The 21,673-nt window shown below is 36.4% G+C and overlaps 1 protein-coding gene across 2 annotated transcripts in view; it reads right to left on the bottom strand.

Annotated features, from left to right (window-relative positions):
* Positions 1-10,790: 10,790 nt before the first annotated feature.
* IRF6 (interferon regulatory factor 6) overlaps positions 10,791-21,673 on the bottom strand; it is a 73,433-nt gene continuing 62,550 nt past the window's right edge. The window contains exons 5-8 of one of the 2 annotated variants that reach the window (XM_053706641.1): positions 18,853-19,002; positions 17,094-17,486; positions 15,854-15,972; positions 10,791-11,844 (exon numbers count right to left, since the gene is read on the bottom strand). In XM_053706641.1, coding sequence (XP_053562616.1) covers positions 11,608-11,844; positions 15,854-15,972; positions 17,094-17,486; positions 18,853-19,002 — 899 coding nt within the window. In that variant the 3' untranslated portion in view covers positions 10,791-11,607. The remainder of the gene's footprint in view (positions 11,845-15,853; positions 15,973-17,093; positions 17,487-18,852; positions 19,003-21,673) is intronic. The other variant, XM_053706642.1, reaches the window with a different exon arrangement.

The following is a 21,673-nucleotide window of genomic DNA, read 5'->3' as shown; positions in this document are numbered from 1 at the left end:
ACATGTCAGCAATTCAATACTCAGGGCCGCCATCAGGGGGTGACAGGGGTGACTCCTGTCGGGGGCCCAATGGGCCAGGGGGGCCCCATGAGGCAAGAACTAAAAAAAAAAAAAAAATTAATTTTTTTTTTAAATTTTGGCAGCCACCAGTGGGTACTACAGCAGAGTGCTAATTAAGCATGGGAAATGTTATTACAAGGAGTAAAGTATTAGCATTTGAGAGGATTTCTGAATGTGTACTAAACCACTATGCACAGTGTGAGACAGACTTGGCACTTAAGTTTGTTCAGCGTGTGCCTGAGTCAGACTGCAGATAACTTTCATTTGCAGAGGAGGTAGGACTTACTTAGCAAATGTTTTTTATTTATTTGTGCAATTTTGGATTGTAACTTCAGTGTGGTAGTAGTTGTATGGTGGGGCCAGGGGTCCATAAAAACTATTTTTTTTAGTAGCAGTGTATTTATGATTATTTGACAATGCTGTAGAAATGCCATATTTAAAACCATGCAGAAATATTTCCTCCTCAATACACAATGGTAGGTGCCTTTTTGGCAGATATGAATTTATATATATATATATATATATATATTACATTTCAGTTTACTGCCCCTTTATGCAAGGACTAAGGAGGCATTTTATCTAAGATTTTTACATCTGCATAAAATGTTATACTCTCAGACTAAGATTGATCAGTGTTTGAAATCAGACAAGTTAACTTAAAACTGTTCAGTTTACTTTTTACAGCTGACTTAATTTTGAAATGCATACCAACAAGCCTAAATCCTGCATTTAACCAGATCTAATGGTATGAGTAACACAGCTTATGGTTCCACCAAGACCATATAGAGTACAGCATTTTCAAAATCCATAAGTACAGCTGACAGATGGAAACATTTGTACATTATATTTGAAGTGGTGCTCTTGGTTGGGGAAAATGGGGAAAAAACAAACATATGTCAACCTTTTAAAAGTACTTTCTTCATCTAGCCATCTACCCAGATCATTAATGTACAATTTTGAATTCACAGAATTATTTTTGTTTACACATTTACAAATATGATACTTTAAAAAGTGATCTCTTAATTTCTGCAATTTTTTTTATCATGCATGTCACACACTGTTGATTTAGGGGATGCAAGGTGCATAAATGTTTCCTCCTGTGAGTGTTTCTGTGGGTGTCTATGTTTATGTCTTTGTGCTTTGGTTTGTGTCTCTATGAGTGTGTATGTATTTTTTTTCTGTGGGTCTCTCTGTGAGGGTGGTTGTGTATGTCTTTGAGCTTTTTCTATGGGTGTCTCTGCGAGGGTGTGTGTATGTTTGCCTTTGTGTATTTTCTCTGGATGCCTCTGTGAGGGTGGGTGTGTATGTCTGTATTTTCTGTGGATGTCGCTGTGAGGGTGTGGGTATGTATGTATGTCTGTCTGTGTGTGTGTTCTGTGAATGTCTCTGTGAGGGTGTGTGTCTCTTTGAAGGTGTGTCTATGTCTTTGTGTGTTTTCTGTGGATGTCTCAGTGAGGGTGTGTGTTTTATGTGGGTGTCTCTGTGAGGGAGGGTGGGTGTGTGTGTATGTCTGAGCTTTTTCTATGGGTGTCTCTGCGAGGGTGTGTGCATGTTTGCCTTTGTGTATTTTCTCTGGATACCTCTGTGAGGGTGTGTATGTCTGTTTTCTCTGTGGATGTCTCTTTCAGGGTGTGTGTGTGTATGTATGTCTGTGTTTTCTGTGGATGTCTCAGTGAGGGTGTGTGTTTTCTGTGGGTGTCTCTGTGAGGGTGTGTGTATGTCTTTGTGTGTTTTCTGTGGATGTCTCAGTGAGGGTGTGTGTATGCATGTCTTTCTGATTTTTTTCTAAAACTCTTTTTTTTTTTACAAAACTGTAGTCTACCTCATTACTTGTCAGGTCAATGTAATCAAGTTCTGAGTGTCTGTGTGGGTGTCTGAGTGTGTTTGTGTGTTTCTTTGTGTGTCTGCTAGAGTGTCTATATGTGAATCCTTATGTGTGAGTGTCTGTTTCAGTGTATGAGTGTGTCTGTGTGTTTTTATGTTACTACCTTTACAACATTTCCAAGTTTAAATAGACACTTAAGAATAAAGTGCATATACGTTTTAGTCACTTGGTCAAAAATTGCACATGTCAAGGGGGGGTGCCCAGATCAATGGTTAAGTCAGGGGCCCCAAAATTTCTAGTGGCGGCCCTGTCAATACTCACTGCTGTGTGTGTTGTGAACTATTTTTGGTACGGACCCCTGTGGTCTTTTTACCATTATTTGGATAAAATAAAGAACCGTTTTATTTTTATTACACCAGCCTACAATATTGTTCTTTGCTCTTCCACTGTGTGTGTGTGTGTATATATATATATATATATATGTATATATATAAACACACAAGAGCATTCTCTTGATGAACTTGTATGTACCTTTAAGACTGTTGAATCTACATATACTTACTTTAAAGGGACAGTCAAGTATAAATTAAACTTTCATTATTCAGATAGGACTTTTAATTTTAATTGACTTTCCAATTTACTTTTATCATCAAATGTGCTTTTTTCTCGATATTCTTAGTTTAAACTAAACATAGGTAGGCTCATATGCTAATTTCTAAGCCTTTGAGGGCTGCCTCTTATCACATGCTTTTTAAATCTCTTTTCAACACAAAGAGACAGAAAGTACACGTGAGCCATATAGATAACACTGTGTTCAGGCACAGGGGGTTATTTAAGATTTAGCACATTACAATGCTAAATTTAAGACAATAGATAATAAACAGTCACAGTCATGTGATCAGGGGGCTGGAAGAAGGTTCTTAGATACAAGGTAATCACAGAGGTAAAAAGTATATTAATATAACTGTTGGTTATGCAAAACTGGGGAATGAGAAATAAAGGGATTATCTATCTTTTAAAACAATAACAATTCTATGGTTGACTGTCCCTTTAAATTAAAAAAAAAGATGACCAGCTTTTACAGAAACCATCTGGCTTCTCTATTATATTGGCTTTTAAACACAATTGATTTAACAGTGTCAAACTCTAAACATCACACGACCAACAACAAAAAATGGCAGATTGCTTTAAAGTTATAAAATAAAGATAATATTTGTCAGTATGCTTCAATATCATTGTGTTTAGGATGTTCTATTTCTCAAACACAATAAATTTTATTTTGTTATTTATTTTGCAGACACCCATGTTTTCCTGGACACTTACGAGTTACACATGCTGCAGGGTAAGCAGGGCGGAACATGCATTGTGCTGTTCATCAGTACTATTCATGTGATGTCCAGAGGCTCAGTACATCTTCCTCCCTGCTTACACTGCAGCATGTGTAACTCATAAGTATCCAGGAAACCGTGACCGAGGTGGCATTCCTAGTTTGTCCCCGTTTTTGAACCTTACAAGTGTATAAGTATAAACTGATGATGCAGTGCCAAAAGTTTGTTTGAAATGGTTTTATTTTACAATTGTTTTTTTTTACTTCAATTATTAAGATATACATATTTATAAAACTTACATGTGATTTAAAAGAATTCTCATTTACATTGTGAACAGAGTAAAATGAATATTTGAAGCTGGTGTTAAAGGGATACTGAACCCACATTTTTTTCTTTCATGAATCAGATAGAAAGTTGCTTAAAATTGCATGATCTAATTTACTCCTATTATCAAATTTTCTTTGTTCCTTTTGTATCTTTTTTTGGAAAAGCAGGAATGTAAGTTTATGAGGCGGCCCATTTTTGGTTCAGAACCCTGGATAGCGCTTGCCGATTGGTGGCTGCATTTAGCCACCAATCTGAACCAAAGAGGGGCCGGCTTGTAAGCTTATATTCCTGCTTTTACAAATAAAGATTCCAAGAGAACAAAGAAAAATTAATAGGAGTAAATTAGAAAATTGCACGCTCTATCTGAATCATGAAAGAAAAAAATTGGGTTCAGTGTCCCTTTAAGTATCATCTCTGGAAACAGCTTTTAAAGATGGGAATAATTTAGAAAAACAAAGGTTAAATGGGGGAAATTGAGCATGCAGGAATAACCCCTTCGTGTCGGCATCAAAGTGTTAACTTCGGAAAAAAAGTTCAGATGTAAGAACTTGCTGTATAGATTAAACCACGAGATTGTCAATGCGATTACGTGATTTAAAGGCCAGGATCAGATCATAGGGGACTGCATACGCTGCTAGGCGCTCCCAGTACGATTCTTGCTTGCATCAAAGGGGGAGGCAGCAGGAGATAACATAAGGTAGGACATTCCATACAGTCCTAACCGCATTACTTCCCTTTAATATTATTATTTTGGCACTACAACTTACAAGTTTTCCAACCAGCTCTGGAAATGCCTGATGTAATCCATATTGTTGGTGCCAATTAGGGACGGATATAAATTAGCATGCGCTCACTGTGTAGAATTGAAAAGAATACCTAGGTAGGCTCAAGAGCAGCAAAGCACTACTTAGAGCTAGCTGCTGATTGGTGGCTGCACATATACGCTTTAATTTATTCAGCTGAGGTGTTCGGCTAGCTTCATTTAGTGCAGTACTGCTCTTTTGAAATAAAGGATACCAAGAGAACAAAGCAAATTTGATAATAGCTGTATATTGGAAAGAAAAATTTGGGGTTCATATCCCTTTAAATTTCAGTTTCAGGCACTCCAGAACTGCTGGGAGGAAATTGAAAAAGCACTCTTTTTTTAGAGGTATTTCACACACACAATAATAATAATAAAAGTTGTTTTATTTAACTTCAAATAAACATTCTATGGGGAGATAAAAAAGTAAGTTTAGAGTATAATATAATGGTAGGATTTTTATGTAGCATTATTCATTTCTTTAAAAAGATTTAAAATATGTGACTAATGAAAGTGACAGTGAAGGTGTGAAAGGGTGCACAATTGTGTATTCCATATATAACTGATATGAATCAATGGTAGTCAATGATAAACACATTTCTTTCATGTAATTAGCAAGAGTCCATGAGCTAGTGACGTATGGGATATACATTCCTACCAGGAGGGGCAAAGTTTCCCAAACCTTAAAATGCCTATAAATACACCCCTCACCACACCCACAATTCAGTTTTACAAACTTTGCCTCCGATGGAGGTGGTGAAGTAAGTTTGTGCTAGATTCTACGTTGATATGCGCTCCGCAGCAAGTTGGAGCCCGGTTTTCCTCTCAGCGTGCAGTGAATGTCAGAGGGATGTGAGGAGAGTATTGCCTATTTGAATGCAGTGATCTCCTTCTAAGGGGTCTATTTCATAGGTTCTCTGTTATCGGTCGTAGAGATTCATCTCTTACCTCCCTTTTCAGATCGACGATATACTCTTATATATACCATTACCTCTGCTGATTCTCGTTTCAGTACTGGTTTGGCTATCTGCTATATGTAGATGAGTGTCCTGGGGTAAGTAAGTCTTATTTTCTGTGACACTCCTAGCTATGGTTGGGCACTTTGTTTATAAAGTTCTAAATATATGTTTTCAAACATTTATTTGCCTTGACTCAGAATGTTCAACTTTCCTTATTTTTTCAGACAGTCAGTTTCATATTTGGGATAATGCATTTTAATTTAACATTTTTTACCTTAAAATTTGACTTTTTCCCTGTGGGCTGTTAGGCTCGCGGGGGCTGAAAATGCTTCATTTTATTGCGTCATTCTTGGCGCGGACTTTTTTGGCGCAAAAATTCTATTTCCGATTCCGGCGTCATACGTGTCGCCGGAAGTTGCGTCATTCTTTGACGTTATTTTGCGCCAAAAATGTCGGCGTTCCGGATGTGGCGTCATTTTTTGCGCCAAATAATGTGGGCGTCTTATTTGGCGCGAAAAAATATGGGCGTCACTTTTGTCTCCACATTATTTAAGTCTCATTTTTTATTGCTTCTGGTTGCTAGAAGCTTGTTCTTTGGCATTTTTTCCCATTCCTGAAACTGTCATTTAAGGAATTTGATCAATTTTGCTTTATATGTTGTTTTTTTCTTTTACATATTGCAAGATGTTCCACGTTGCAACTGAGTCAGAAGATACTTCAGGAAAATCACTGCACAGTGCTGGAGCTACCAAGCTAAGTGTATCTGCTATAAACTTTTGGTATCTGTTTCTCCAGCTGTTATTTGTATTGCATGTCATGTCAAACTTATTAATGCAGATACAATTTCCTTTAGTACTGTTACATTACCTGTTGCTGTTCCGTCAACATCTAATTTTCAGAGTGTTCCTGATAACATAAGAGATTTTATTTTTTAAATCCATTAAGAAGGCTATGTCTGTTATTTCTCCTTCTAGTATACATAAAAGTCTTTTAAAACTTCTCTTTTTTCAGATGAATTTTTAAATGAACATCATCATTCTGATACTGATAATGGTTCTTCTGGTTCAGAGGTTTCTGTCGCAGAGGTTGATGCTGATAAATCTTTGTATTTGTTCAAGATGGAATTTATTCGTTCTTTACTTAAAGAAGTGTTATTTGCATTAGAAATAGAGGATTCTGGTCCTCTTGATACTAAATGTAAACGTTTAAATAAGGTTTTTAAATCTCCTGTAGTTATTCCAGAAGTGTTTTATCTCCCTGATGCTATTTCTGAAGTAATTTCCAGGGAATGGAATAATTTGGGTAATTTATTTACTCCTTCTAGACGTTTAAGCAAATTATATCCTGTGCCATCTGACAGATTAGAGTTTTTTGGGACAAAAATCCCTAAGGTTATGGGGCTGTCTCTACTCCTGCTAATGTACTACTATTCCTACGGCAGATAGTACTTCATTTAAGGATCCTTTAGATAGGAAAATTGAATCCTTTCTAAGAAAAGCTTACTTATGTTCAGGTAATCTTCTTAGACCTGCTATATTTTTAGTGGATGTTGCTGCAGCTTCAACGTTTTGGTTAGAAGCTTTAGTGCAACAAGTAACAGATCATAATTTTATAGCATTATTATTATTCTATAACATGCTAATAATTTTATTGGTGATACCATCTTTTGATATCATTAGAGTTGATGTCAGGTATATGTCTCTAGCTATTTTAGCTAGAAAAGCTTTATGGATTAAACTTGGAATGCTGATATGTCTTCTAAGTCAACTTTGCTTTCCCTTTCTTTCCAGGGTAAATAATCATTTTTCGTTCCTTTCCTCACAAGGAACAAAAGCCTGATCCTTCATCCTCAGGAGCGGTATCAGTTTGGAAACTATTTCCAGTTTGGAATATATCCAAGCCTTATAGAAACCTATAGCCAGCTCCTAAGTACCTATGAAGGTGCGGCCCTTATTCCAGCTCAGCTGGTATGGGGCAGATTACGTTTTCTTCAAAGAAATTTGGATCAATTCCGTTCTTAATCTCTGGTTTCAGAAACATTGTTTCAGAAAGGTACAGAATTGGCTTCAAGTTAAGGCCTCCTGCTAAGAGATTCTTTTCTTTCCCGTGTCCCAGTTAACACAGCAAAGGCTCAGCATTTCTGAAATGTGTTTCAGATCTAGAGTTGGCTGGAGTATTTATGCCAGTTCCAGTTCTGGAACAGGGGCTGGGGTTTTATTTTATCTCTTCATTGTACCAAAGAAGGTCAATTCCTTCAGACCAGTTCCGGATCTATCATTATTGAATCGTTATGTTAGGATACCAACATTCAAGATGGTTACTGTAGGACTATCCTGCCTTTTGTTTAGCAAGGGCATTATATGTCTACAATAGATTTACAGGATGTGTATCTGCATATTCAGATTCATCCAGATCACTTTTAGTGTCTGAGATTCTCTTTTTAGACAAGCATTACCAGTTTTGTGGCTCTACCGTTTGGCCTAGCCTCAGTTCCAAGAATTTTTTTCAAAGGTTCTCGGTGCCCTTCTTTCTGTAATCAGAGAATAGGGTTTTGGTATTTCCTTATTTGGACGATATCTTGGTACTTGCTCAGTCTTCTCATTTTCGAAGAATCTCATACGAATCGACTTGTGTTGTTTCTTCAAGTTCATGGTTGGAGGATCAATTTTACCATTCAGTTCATTGATTCCTCAGACAAGGGTAACCTTTTTAGGTTTCTAGATAAATTCAGTGTCTATGACTCTGTCCTTGTCAGACAAGAGAAGTTTAACATTGATATCAGCTTGTCAAAACCTTCAGTCACAATCATTCCCTTTGGTAGCCTTATGCATGGAAATGTTGGGTCTTAGGACTGCCGCATCAGATGCGATCTCCTTTGCTCGTTTTCACATGCGACCTCTTCAGCTCTGTATGCTGAACCAATGGTGCAGGGATTACTCAAAGATATCTCAATTAATATCTTTAAACCGATTTTACAACACTCTCTGACATGGTGGACAGATCACCATCGTTTAGTTCAGGGGGCTTCTTTGTTCTTCCGACCTGGACTATAATCTCAACAGATGCAAGTCTTACAGGTTGGGGAGCTGTGTGGGGGTATCTGACGGCACAAGGGGTTTGGGAATCTCAGGAGGTGAGATTTCCGATCAATATTTTGGAACTCCGTGCAATTTTCAGAGCTCTTCAGTCTTGGCCTCTTCTGAAGAGAGAGTTGTTCATTTGTTTTCAGATAGACAATGTCACAACTGTGGCATACATCAATCATCAAGGAGGGACTCACAGTCCTCTGGCTATGAAAGAAGTATCTCGAATTTTGGTTTGGGCGGAATCCAGCTCCTGTCTAATCTCTGCGGTTCATATCCCAGGTATGGACAATTGGAAAGCGGATTATCTCAGTCGCCAAACGTTGCATCCGGGCGAATGGTCTCTTCACCCAGAGGTATTTCTTCAGATTGTTCAAATGTGGGAACTTCCAGAAATAGATCTGATGGCTTCTCATCTAAACAAGAAACTTCCCAGGTATCTGTCCAGATCCCGGGATCCTCAGGCGGAGGCAGTGGATGCATTATCACTTCCTTGGAAGTATCATCCTGCCTATATCTTTCCGCCTCTAGTTCTTCTTCCAAGAGTAATCTCCAAGATTCTGAAGGAATGCTCGTTTGTTCTGCTGGTAGCTCCGGCATGGCCTCACAGGTTTTGGTATGCGGATCTTGTCCGGATGGCCTCTTGCCAACCGTGGACTCTTCCGTTAAGACCAGACCTTTTGTCTCAAGGTCCTTTTTTCCATCAGGATCTGAAATCCTTAAATTTAAAGGTATGGAGATTGAACGCTTGATTCTTGGTCAAAGAGGTTTCTCTGACTCTGTGATTAATACTATGTTACAGGCTCGTAAATCTGTATCCAGAGAGATATATTATAGAGTCTGGAAGACTTATATTTCTTGGTGTCTTTCTCATCATTTTTCTTGGCATTCTTTTAGAATACCGAGAATATTACAGTTTCTTCAGGATGGTTTAGATAAGGGTTTGTCCGCAAGTTCCTTGAAAGGTCAAATCTCTGCTCTTTCTGTTCTTTTTCACAGAAAGATTGCTATTCTTCCTGATATTCATTGTTTTGTACAAGCTTTGGTTCGTTTAAAGCCTGTCATTAAGTCAATTTCTCCTCCTTGGAGTTTGAATTTGGTTCTGGGGGCTCTTCAAGCTCCTCCATTTGAACCTATGCATTCATTGGATATTAAATTACTTTCTTGGAAAGTTTTGTTCCTTTTGGCCATCTCTTCTGCCAGAAGAGTTTCTGAATTATCTGCTCTTTCTTGTGAGTCTCCTTTTCTGATTTTTCATCAGGATAAGGCGGTGTTGCGAACTTCTTTTGAATTTTTACCTAAGTTGTGAATTCCAACAACATTAGTAGAGACATTGTGGTTCCTTCATTATGTCTTAATCCTAAGAATTCTAAGGAGAAATCGTTGCATTCTTTGGATGTTATTAGAGCTTTGAAATATTATGTTGAAGCTACTAAGTCTTTCCGAAAGACTTCTAGTTTATTTGTTATCTTTTCCGGTTTTAGAAAGGCCAGAAAACTTCTGCCATTTCTTTGGCATCTTGGTTGAAATCTTTAATTCATCTTGCCTATGTTGAGTCGGGTAAGACTCCGCCTCATAGGATTACAGCTCATTCTACTAGGTCAGTTTCTACTTCCTGGGCGTTTAGGAATGAAGCTTCGGTTGATCAGATTTGCAAAGCGGCAACTTGGTCCTCTTTGCATACTTTTACCAAATTCTACCATTTTGTTGTATTTTCTTCTTCTGAAGCAGTTTTTGGTAGAAAAGTACTTCAGGCAGCGGTTTCAGTTTGAATCTTCTGCTTATGTTTTTCATTAAACTTTATTTTGGGTGTGGATTATTTTCAGCAGGAATTGGCTGAAAGATCCACATCTTGGGTAGTCATTATCCCATACGTCACTAGCTCATGGACTCTTGCTAATTACATGAAAGAAAACATAATTTATGTAAGAACTTACCTGATAAATTCATTTCTTTCATATTAGCAAGAGTCCATGAGGCCCGCCCTTTTTTTGTGGTGGTTATGATTTTTTTGTATAAAGCACAATTATTCCAATTCCTTATTTTATATGCTTTCGCACTTTTTTATCACCCCACTTCTTGGCTATTCGTTAAACTGAATTGTGGGTGTGGTGAGGGGTGTATTTATAGGCATTTTAAGGTTTGGGAAACTTTGCCCCTCCTGGTAGGAATGTATATCCCATACGTCACTAGCTCATGGACTCTTGCTAATATGAAAGAAATGAATTTATCAGGTAAGTTCTTACATAAATTATGTTTTCTATTTTTACAATATTCCGTTAGGATGAATGTGTGTGTCATTTGTGCAATGAAAATGTGACGGTCACTCCTCCAAAAGCCAAATGTTTCAAGCAACACCAACACAATATAATAGAAAAAAAAAAGTGGATGCACAGGCTAGTCGTCTGAAGATGTGTTAAAAATGTTTTTAAATGATACAAAGTGTAAATCAACTGACAAATGAAATGCTTGATGGAAATAATCACAAACAGACAATTTGCTTTTTCATTTTTTTTTTTTTTTTTTTTAAAACTAGAGAGTGTACAATGAGTGTTCATTTATACCCTTTCATAATAGAAGAAAAAAAAAAGTGTCCGGCTTAATAAAAAGGGAAGGCAATTATATCTGTATTGAAAACAGATATATTGATTATATTAGCAGTTCAAAACCTGATCTACAATACCAATTATTTTTTTTATTAGAGGATTCTTAATTTCATAGACAAATAAAATGAGAAGTTTTGATGCTTAAAAAAAAAAAAAAATTAAATAATTAGCAACACGGGGGGGTCAAGTGTGGTAAAAACCATATTTAAATTAAGTTCCATTATTGCTGTGCAAGCAGAGGAAGAAAAGTCATTGATCCTCGAGGCGATTGTTGATAATTTTATGAGCAGGGAAATTCCGCGACTTTGTTTAAGTTGAGAGCAGAAAAGAAAACCAGTAGATTTGTGGGAATCCAGTTATATTAAAAAATAATAATAACCTCAAAACTACTCTTGCCAAAATCTTGTAGAAAAAGTCATAAAAACCTCAGGCCAAGAAATGATCAAGAGAGTTCGATTCATAGTCTATTCTGATTTCCAAGAAGCTGCTACGTCTAAGAGACTCTAAATGCTGGACATTTTTGAATCCCAGTATTCAGCTCCTACTTTTAAAAACGTTAACAATCCTTGCACTTTTTAGTTGGTCACAATACAATGTTCATAGAGTTTGTCTCTGTTTCACTGTGCTGGCAATGCCTGAGATATGTGCATGTTTGTTGTGTGTAGCACAGGCCAAGCGTCTGGACCAGGACCTTGGTTATTCTGTAGAAGACGGTACAGCTGCTTAAGGTGTGAAACAATGTTGTCTTTGATGTCTGGTACGGAAATTTGTAGGCGCACACTGCTGCTGTCAAAGGAGCGTGTGAAGTCACCAGAAAACATCTCAAGGATCATACGGGCTACAACTGGAACAATCTATATAAAAAAAAATAGAAATGATATAAAGCACAATATATGTATATTATTAATTTGATTTGCTAAATATAATATTACAAGACAGACTATAATTTGCATGGTATAATACTGCTATAAAAAGGGTGAATGTAAGAACATACTGTATTTGGCATAGGTTAAAGAAAATATATAAATAATATACATTATATGACCAAAATATGTGGGCACCCCCAGTAATTATGGAGTACAGGTGTGCAGTAGAAACATGTTCTCTGGAGTAATGAATCACACTTTACGATCGGGCAGTCTGATGAAAGAATCTGGGTGTGGTGGATGCCAGGAGAACGCTATGTACCAGAATGCATAGTGTTTACTGTAAAGTTGGTGGAAAATAAATAATAGTCTGGGGCTGCTTTTCAAGGTTTTGGGTCAGGCCCCTTAGTTCCAAAGTAAAGGGTCATTTTAATGCTACAGGATACAAAGACATTTTAGGCAATTGGGTGCTTCCAACTTTGTGGAAACAGTTTGGGCTTGGCCCATTCCTGTTCCTGCAAGACTGGGCCCCTGTGCACAAAGTGAGGTCCATGTGATTTGAGGTTTGACGAGTTTGGTGATAAGGAATTCAAATGGACTTGCACAGAACCGTGACCTCAACCCCACAGAACACCTCTGGGATGAACTGTAAAGTATATTGTGAGCCAGACCTTCTCGTCCAACATCATTGCCTGACTTCACAATTGTTCTTTCACCTAAATGTGCACAAATTCCCACAGACACCCCCCACATTCTTGTAGAAAAACTTCCTAGAAGAGTGGTGGCCAACTGTATATTTATTGGAATGGGAAGTCCAACAAGCGCATATAGGTTTGATCGTCAGGCGTCCACATGCTTTTGGCCATATAGTTTATATTAAAACTCCCTCTTTGAAATGCAACAAAGAAAACAATGACTCTAATATTCTTTTAATAATAAACATATTAATAGTAAAATAGCATAATTAACTGCATAAAAAGGGACATGAAACCCAAAAAATGTATATTGTGATTCAGACAGAGAATACCATTTTATAAAAAAGTTTCCAATCTACTTCTATAATCAAATTTGTGTTGTTTGCATGATATTCTGGGTTGAAGAGACACACACAGGTAGGTGTCTGGAAAACTATAATGGCAGGAAATGGTGCTGCCATCTAGTACTCTTGCAAAGTTTCTGCCATACAGTGATCCAGAAATTGCCTCGCTCCTAAGCGTACACACCTGCTTTTCAACAAAAAAGATACCAAGAAAACAAAATAGAAAAATCATAATATAAGTAAATTAGAAAGAGGTTTAAAATCACATGTTCTATCTGAATCATGAAAGAAAACAAAATTGGGTTTCATAGCCCTTTAACACCAGAGTCCTCAGATATCCACAGCTAAATTACACCATTATTTTCTTTAAAAAAGATTTGGCAAAACACAAGGGCTCACATCACATTCCAATGGTAATAAATAAAATGTTTTTACAGGTACAACCAGTTAGATTTTTGGGGCTACCAGATATTTAAGGAAAGGGACATTAAAGTGCAAACATTACTATGCTCTTATTCGGTAGAGCTACCCTGCAATGCTATGTGTTTAAGCTCCGCACATAGGTTAAACATAGTTAAAGTACAGTTCATGAGCTACAGAGAATTGGTAGCAATGAGCAGCTAAATACAGCTAATAAGCCAATCAGCAGTGGCAGAAGCACAACCCAGCAGCTGTGTGTGCCTCAAACCAGCAGTGACGCTAGTGCTAAAAACTTTCATGTCCCAATTATTAAAAAGGTACAAGGCACTGTCTATCATTTGTATACAAGCAGCAATAGTTTTGCAATAAAAACGTCAAATCAAAGCTGGGAAAAATGATTAGAAACTAACAGGAAGTGCATGCTTGTGAACAACGCAGCCCTAGGCATATATTGTTCATTGCCTGATAAGACATCTCCCAGGACACTTTACAGACTTACAAAAGTTTTTTTTGTTTTTTTCTCTTCACAGGACACATTACATGTTAAATGCATTCAGAATCCAAAAAAAATAATAATCTGGTGCCCCTTTAAAGGGACAGTAAACCTTAAAATTAATGTTATATAATTCTGCACATAGTGCAGAATTATATAACATTATATTAGCCAACCATTATTTAACATAATATTGCCTTTTTATTTTTAGCAAAAAACGCTGTTTTACAGACCCGCTCTCTGGGCTCTGCTGAGCGGGTCTGTTTTTTTTCCTCAGCGCATCGGGCCAGCTGTATAGTCACAGCCCGGCCCGACCTCGCCATAAGACTAAGTGCAGCTCGCTCCCGCTGTCAGACAGAGCTAAAAATAAAAAGGCAATATTATGTTAAATAATGGTTGGCTAATATAATGTTATATAATTCTGCACTATGTGCAGAATTATATAACATTAATTTTAAGGTTTACTGACCCTTTAAATTTACAAATGGAACATGATCTCTATCCCTATTATTTATTTTTAAATATTGCACTGTGAAAACCTACTTAAAACATTTAAAATAATAGTCCCATACAGAATTCCATTTAGCTAAACAGCAATCAAGCTAAACTTGGTCATTCTAAAATTCCTTGAGGGAGCACACAGTACTGATGAGGCTTCTTTGATTATCTCACTTTAAAGAATCAAAACCATAAAGCAAATAAAACTTGCAGAATTAAGGACATTGACTTTAAAGGGGTAACGTATAAATTGTATTATCTTGTTTTTAGATCTAAAGTGGTCCTTGTATGAAAAGCCAACCAAATAGTTTGAGTATTAATGAGCTTTTTAATCCATATTACATCTGGAGTGGATGTTTTTGTATCTTTGATATCCTTGAAGAAGCAAACTAGAATTGATTATGAATAAAATGAGTGTGACCATTCATAGTTTACTGCAGCAGCAAGGTTACCAGTAACCCATTTATAAATAATAAAACAAATTATACTGTTCATAATTAAATGTGTTTGAAGAACGTTCAACTGCAGTTACCTAAAAGGGACAGTAAACACCTTGAGATGTTTATGTAAAATGATTAGTTATGCATAGTAAAACAAATTTGCAATATACTTTCATTATTTATTTTGCCCATTTTCATGTAAGTTTAGCTCTGAAAATTGAGGATTTTCTAATTCTCAAAATGTATCATTGGCTCTGCTGAATTCTTAAGGCTAACCCTGCTAATATCTTTCCTTATTTGGCCTTAAAAGGGACAGTTCACCCCAAATTTTTCTCCCTTTAAATAGTTCCCAATAATCCATTTTACCTCCTGGAGTGTAATAAATTCTTTACAAGTAGCTCCTTTACCCCTATTTTGGCATTTGAAATAGCGATTTAGCCTGTGGTATCCCAACCTATAGTAAGAGTTTGTATACTGGAGTCTCAGCTATTGAATAGCCTAAGAAAACACAGATAGCAGAAAAAAAAATTACACTGCCAGTGGGGTGCAGGATAGTTAGGTAATAAAATTATAATTTTCCATTGTTCTCTCTAAGTATTGAGCTATGGTTTTCCATATAAATATAAGATAAGGAAACAAGTATGTGTACACAAAGTGATAACATAATGAGATATATTACCTGAAACTCAACCCCTTTGTAATAGGCTGTGATTTAAAAGCACAAAACCAGCTACTGCATATAGACAAATAAACCTGAAAATGCTATTTCTCATAGATTTTATTCTCTGCAGCTGATATAACAAGTCATTGAAAATGTATTAATATGAAAAAAACGTTACAGGGTACTGTCCCTTTAACTGATAACTGCAAAACAATGTACTTCATACTAACATTAGGACTGTGGCTATCCTTGTTGGACTCCAAATAAGGCAACGGCTAGGTGGAGTTTAGCTATTAAAAAGCAATTGCAGTAAAAAGGGTGTTAATTTGTTTTTAAAACGTTTAGACTTGGCTGATGTTATTCTACGGCAAAACAATAGAATGGTCTTGTAATTACAAGGTGTTCACTGTCCCTTTAATATGCATTCACATATATGTAGTACGTACCTGAACAATGATAAGCTTCCTTTCCTTGGGTTTGCCATCAGGCCATTCCTCCCCAAAGCAGAGGCAGATTTCATAAGCTGGCTGTTTGGAATTACCTCCTCTCTGGTGAGAAATAAGGTCTGAAAACAGGAAATAAAAAAAAATAATCATAAAGGGAAAAGAACCTAAAGCAGAAAAAACAAACAAATGTAAATCTCTTTATGAAGTAGTATCCAGAACAGTATGCAGTCAAAACATGGTTCTTTGTTCCAAATTTTAAAGCGCACACTTCTATAACACTTTTTTTTTTTTTTTAAATAAATATTATGATGTAAAGGGTTTCTACACCTCACAGACACCTGTACAAAAAAGAAAGGAAATATATATAAATTAAAAACATAACAAAAACTAGAATGTGACTGTCTACCAGTGCAACTGTAGGAATTACAACCCCCAATAAGCACTACTGTGTATGAGCAGTGCATGCAATCCCTATTAGTTCCAATTTTAACTTATACAACTTTAAACGGGACAGTCCAGTCAAAATTAAACTTTCAAGATTCTGATAGGGCATGAGATTTTAAATAACTTTTATCATTAAATTTGCTTTGTATTCTTTGCTGAAAGCTAAACCTAGGTAGTCTCAAACTGATTTCTAAACGGTTAAAAAAACACCTCTTATCTCAGTGCATTTTGACAGTTTTTCACAGTTAAACAGTGCTAGTTCACGTGTGCCATATAGATAACATTGTTCTCACTCCCGTGGAGTTACCTAGGAGTCAGCACTGACTGGCTAAAACTCAAGTCTGTCAAAAGAACTGAGATAAGGGGGCAGTCTGCAGAGCTTAGATACAAGGTAATCACACAGGTAAAAAGTATTAATATAACTGTTGGTTATGAAAAACTGGGGAATGGGTAATAAAAGGGATGTTCTATCTTTGTAAAAATTAAAAAATTCTGGAGTAGACTGTCCCTTTAACGTCATGCAAAAATATGCTACTTTCTTATAGCCATGATAGAAAAATGGTTGTACTTTGATATCCCTTTAAATAAATTTTAAAGGAACATCTTACCCATATGCTAAATAACTTGAAAGTGATGCAGCATTAGGTAAAATATCTTCCTTTTTTACATAGAGATGTTCATGTGATATTTTCTATTCAGCTTTTTACAGTTATACTGCATCAGTTTCAAGTGATTTGTTATCACATCACTTTAATAAACAACAAAATAAACCGTCAGTTTTATGACAAACACTTACCACTTAAAAAGCTCTCCAGACAGAAAAGTTTAACTCTCTTCTGCCTCTCGATAAGGTTTGGCATGTTTGAAGATGGGGAGCATGGTCCAGTCCAATACACCTTGCATTGGCAAAGCCTAACTGCATAGATTGCATGTCCGCTAACTTCTAATATCAAACCCCTGTCCATGACATCCAACAGTCGCCCAGTAAAAAGTTTCTGCTTTTCATTCAAGATTTGCTCTGTTCCTGGGAAGCGAACCTGTGCAAGGCTGATGGGGCCAAACAACTCCTCCTGATTGGGCATAGGGCCAAGATCCCCATAGAATAGTCGGCAACCTTGAGGGTTACTGATAGTCATCGTCTGGACCATTTCTTTCCCCCGATATAAAAACTGGATTTCTAAATCAGTCACTAAAAATAAAAAAAACACCAATTAGATGATGTGTGATGTATCAAGTGTGTGTGTGTGTGTATAATATATATATATATATATATATATATATAGATATATATATATATATATATATATATATATATATAGATGTGTGTGTGTGTGTGTGTGTGTATATATATGTTTGTATATGTTTGTTTTTAGATTAAACATGCAGAAATCTTCACTGCGGACAGTTATTTAATAGAACAGCAGCACCATACTAGGTGCTCACGCTCTTTCAAAGAAGATAACCCCTAAACTACTATACAATTCTAATCACCATTACATTACCTTGTTATTTTATACTGGACTTACTAGACTCTTTAAAGGGACAGTCAAGTATAAATTAAACTTTCATTATTCAGATAGGACTTTTAATTTTAATTGACTTTCCAATTTACTTTTATCATCAAATTTGCTTTTTTCTCTTGGTATTCTTAGTTTAAACTAAACATAGGTAGGCTCATATGCTAATTTCTAAGCCTTTGAGGGCTGCCTCTTATCACATGCTTTTTAAATCTCTTTTCAACACAAAGAGACAGAAAGTACACGTGGGCCATATAGATAACACTGTGTTCAGGCACAGGGGGTTATTTAAGATCTAGCACAATACAATGCTAAATTTAAGACAATAGATAATAAACAGTCACAGTCATGTGATCAGGGGGCTGGAAGAAGGTTCTTAGATACAAGGTAATCACAAAGGTAAAAAGTATATTAATATAACTGTGTTGGTTATGCAAAACTGGGGAATGAGTAATAAAGGGATTATCTATCTTTTAAAACAATAACAATTCTATGGTTGACTGTCCCTTTAACTTATTGTCTAAACACATATCTTATCTTTCCCTTTATTGTGATCAGCCTGACCCCACCACATTACATTGTTATTAACCAGTGCAACCCTGGCTAATATTTGCATGTATTGTTATAAGCATAATCTGTTTTCAACAAAAGTTTTGAAGTGTTTTTAATTTTAACAGGGCAGCAAACATTGTAACGTTTTTTTGCTGTTCTCTTTTTAATAAGTAGCAACAATAAAAGGATAAAAGATAGGAAAAGCAGCTAGGCAATATTTTTTAGACTACTGTACTAAATAATTCAGGCAAGATCATATAATTTACTAAACATTCTATTGCATCAGATAAAATGAGTTTAAATAAACGCAAACATCATCCTTTATATGAAAAAAGCAGACCATGAAATGTCATATCCTCTTTCTATAAAACACAGTTTACACAGTTTTATTACTGCAGTTTTATATTTGACACCTGTGGTCAGAAGAAGATGTCAATAGACTCAAAATGAAAAGCAGTTTAATTGTGCTGCATTCGTTGCACTTACTAGGTAGCGAGCTAATCCATAGCTCAGGAGAACTAAAGATCTCAATAGGCCCAGATGCTGGTCGCACTTCCATGTCCGGAGGTTCGGATTTTGGCCATGTCTGTTCTGGAGTGCAGCTACCCACACTGGATGGACCCATTGGAGAATCTGCTGGATTAGGATAAGAGTATTAAAAGATGGATTAGATTTTGAAAGGACAGCCAACTAAAGGGTAAGGTTTAAAAGGTACATGAAACCCAATATTTTCTTTTGTGATTCAGACAGAGAATACAATTATAAAAAAAACTTTTTAATTTACTTCTATCATGAAATGTGCTTTGTTCTCATGGTATTCTTTGTTAAAGGGACATTAAACCCAAAATATTTATTTCATTATTCAGATAGAGAATACAATTTAAAAAAAAAAAGTTTCCAATTTACTTCTATTATCAAATTGGCTTCCTTCTCATGATATTCTTTGATGAAGAGATACCTAGGTAGCGTGCACATGCCTGAAGCACTCCATGACAGGAAATAGTGCTGCCATCTAGTGCTCCTGCTAATGTATAACACTGTTGCAAAACTGCTGCAGACACGTGCACACTTCTGAGCTAACATCCTTGCTTTTCAACAAAGGATAACAAGATAAGAACATTTGATAACAGAAGTAAATTTGAAAGTAAGATTAAAATTGTGTGCTATCTGAATCATGAATCAAAGAAAAAAAAATGTGGGTTTTATGTCCCTTTAAGAGATACCTAGGTAGGTAACATGCTCATATATGGAGAACTACATGGCAGGGAAAATTGCTGCTATCTAGTGCTCTTGTTAATTTATAATCTTACAAAGCTGCTTCCATATAATGCTGCATACACGTGCACGCTCCTTAGCATATCTCCCTGCTTTTCAACAAAGCATACCAAGAGAACAAAGGCAATTTGATAATAGAAGTAATTTAGGAAGTTGTTTAATAATTGCATGCTCTATGAAAATCATTTTGGGTTTCATGCCTCTGACAAAAATGATACTGTTGTACTAAATATTAAAAGCCATTAAAGTGACAGTAAAGTTAAGGCATCACTTAAAAAAAACACACAACATCCATCTGGAATTTATTACCTCAGAGTGACAATCTAAATCAAACTCACATATTAACCTGCTTGGATTAAGCTGCAGTTTGAAAATAAATTCAGAGGCTAACACACACACACACACACACACACACTATAACACACACACACTATAACACACACACACGCGTGTTGCATATGAATTACATAGCTTAAGCCAATGTTGCTCCAGCACTATCAAAAGAAATACCAATTTATTTATTTATTCATTTCCTTCTTTATTACCACAACTCTAAAATAATATAACTTCTTAAACAAAATTAATTCTGGTAGCTGAGAATAAGTCTGTTATTTCAAATTTTTATATTAAGATTATATACAGGTCACATATTTGTAGCATTAAAGACTTCATTCCTAAACCTTGACAGACAGGCTGGGCCACATTACTGTTCAATGAAAGAAACATATTAGCTTTCAACTTTCCGCCTGTAACAAAAGGTACTGTGTATTAAGTTGTTCAAAATATTCACCTGGGCACATACAGATCTTTTCAGAACTGCAAGATGCATATATTTGGTGTATCTATGCCAGGGTGTCTAGCCTGATTATTATAAATATTAGTACCTTTTGTAACCATGTCAAAGCCTATTATCAAAGCAAGTTTAGTTGTTCTCATTAATGCTGAAAAAATGTCTCCACCAAATTGCAGCAAAGTTAACTATTTATTAGGGTGGCAGTACAATACACAATTAAAGGAACATACTACTTCTAGATAATTCCTTTACTACCCACTTATTCCCCAGTTTTGTACAACCAGCACTATTATAGTGATACACTTTTACCTCTGATTTTGTATCTAAGCCTCTACAGACTGCCCCCTTATCTCAGTTCTTTTGACAGACTTGCATTTTAGCCAATGCTGACTCCTAGGCAACTCCACGGGCGTGAGCACAATGTGTATATATATGGCACACATGAACTAGCCCTGTCAAGCTGTAAAAAAACTGTCAAAATGCACTGAGCTAAGAGGCAGCCTTCAAGGGCTTATCAATTAGCATGAGCCTACCTAGGTTTAGCTTTTAACAAATAATATCAAAAGAACAACACAAATTTAATGATAAAAGTCATTTGGAAAGTGGTTTAAAATTGCATGCCCTATCTGAATCATGAAAGTTTAATTTTGACTTGACTGTCTTGATTTTCTGAAACAAAAACAGAATTTATGCTTACCTGATAAATTACTTTCTCCAACGGTGTGTCCGGTCCACAGCGTCATCCTTACTTGTGGGAATATCTCTTCCCCAACAGGAAATGGCAAAGAGTCCCAGCAAAGCTGGCCATATAGTCCCTCCTAGGCTCCGCCCACCCCAGTCATTCGACCGACGGACAGGAGGAAAAATATAGGAGAAACCATATGGTACCGTGGTGACTGTAGTTAGAAAAAATAATTCATCAGACCTGATTAAAAAACCAGGGCGGGCCGTGGACCGGACACACCGTTGGAGAAAGTAATTTATCAGGTAAGCATAAATTCTGTTTTCTCCAACATAGGTGTGTCCGGTCCACGGCGTCATCCTTACTTGTGGGAACCAATACCAAAGCTTTAGGACACGGATGAAGGGAGGGAGCAAATCAGGTCACCTAAACGGAAGGCACCACGGCTTGCAAAACCTTTCTCCCAAAAATAGCCTCCGAAGAAGCAAAAGTATCAAATTTGTAAAATTTGGCAAAAGTGTGCAGTGAAGACCAAGTCGCTGCCTTACATATCTGAT

Source organism: Bombina bombina, chromosome 3, assembly GCF_027579735.1.
Source record: "Bombina bombina isolate aBomBom1 chromosome 3, aBomBom1.pri, whole genome shotgun sequence".
Lineage (NCBI taxonomy): Eukaryota > Metazoa > Chordata > Amphibia > Anura > Bombinatoridae > Bombina > Bombina bombina.
Note: the sequence above shows the minus strand (reverse complement) of the source record. Positions and strands in the feature narration are given on the sequence as shown.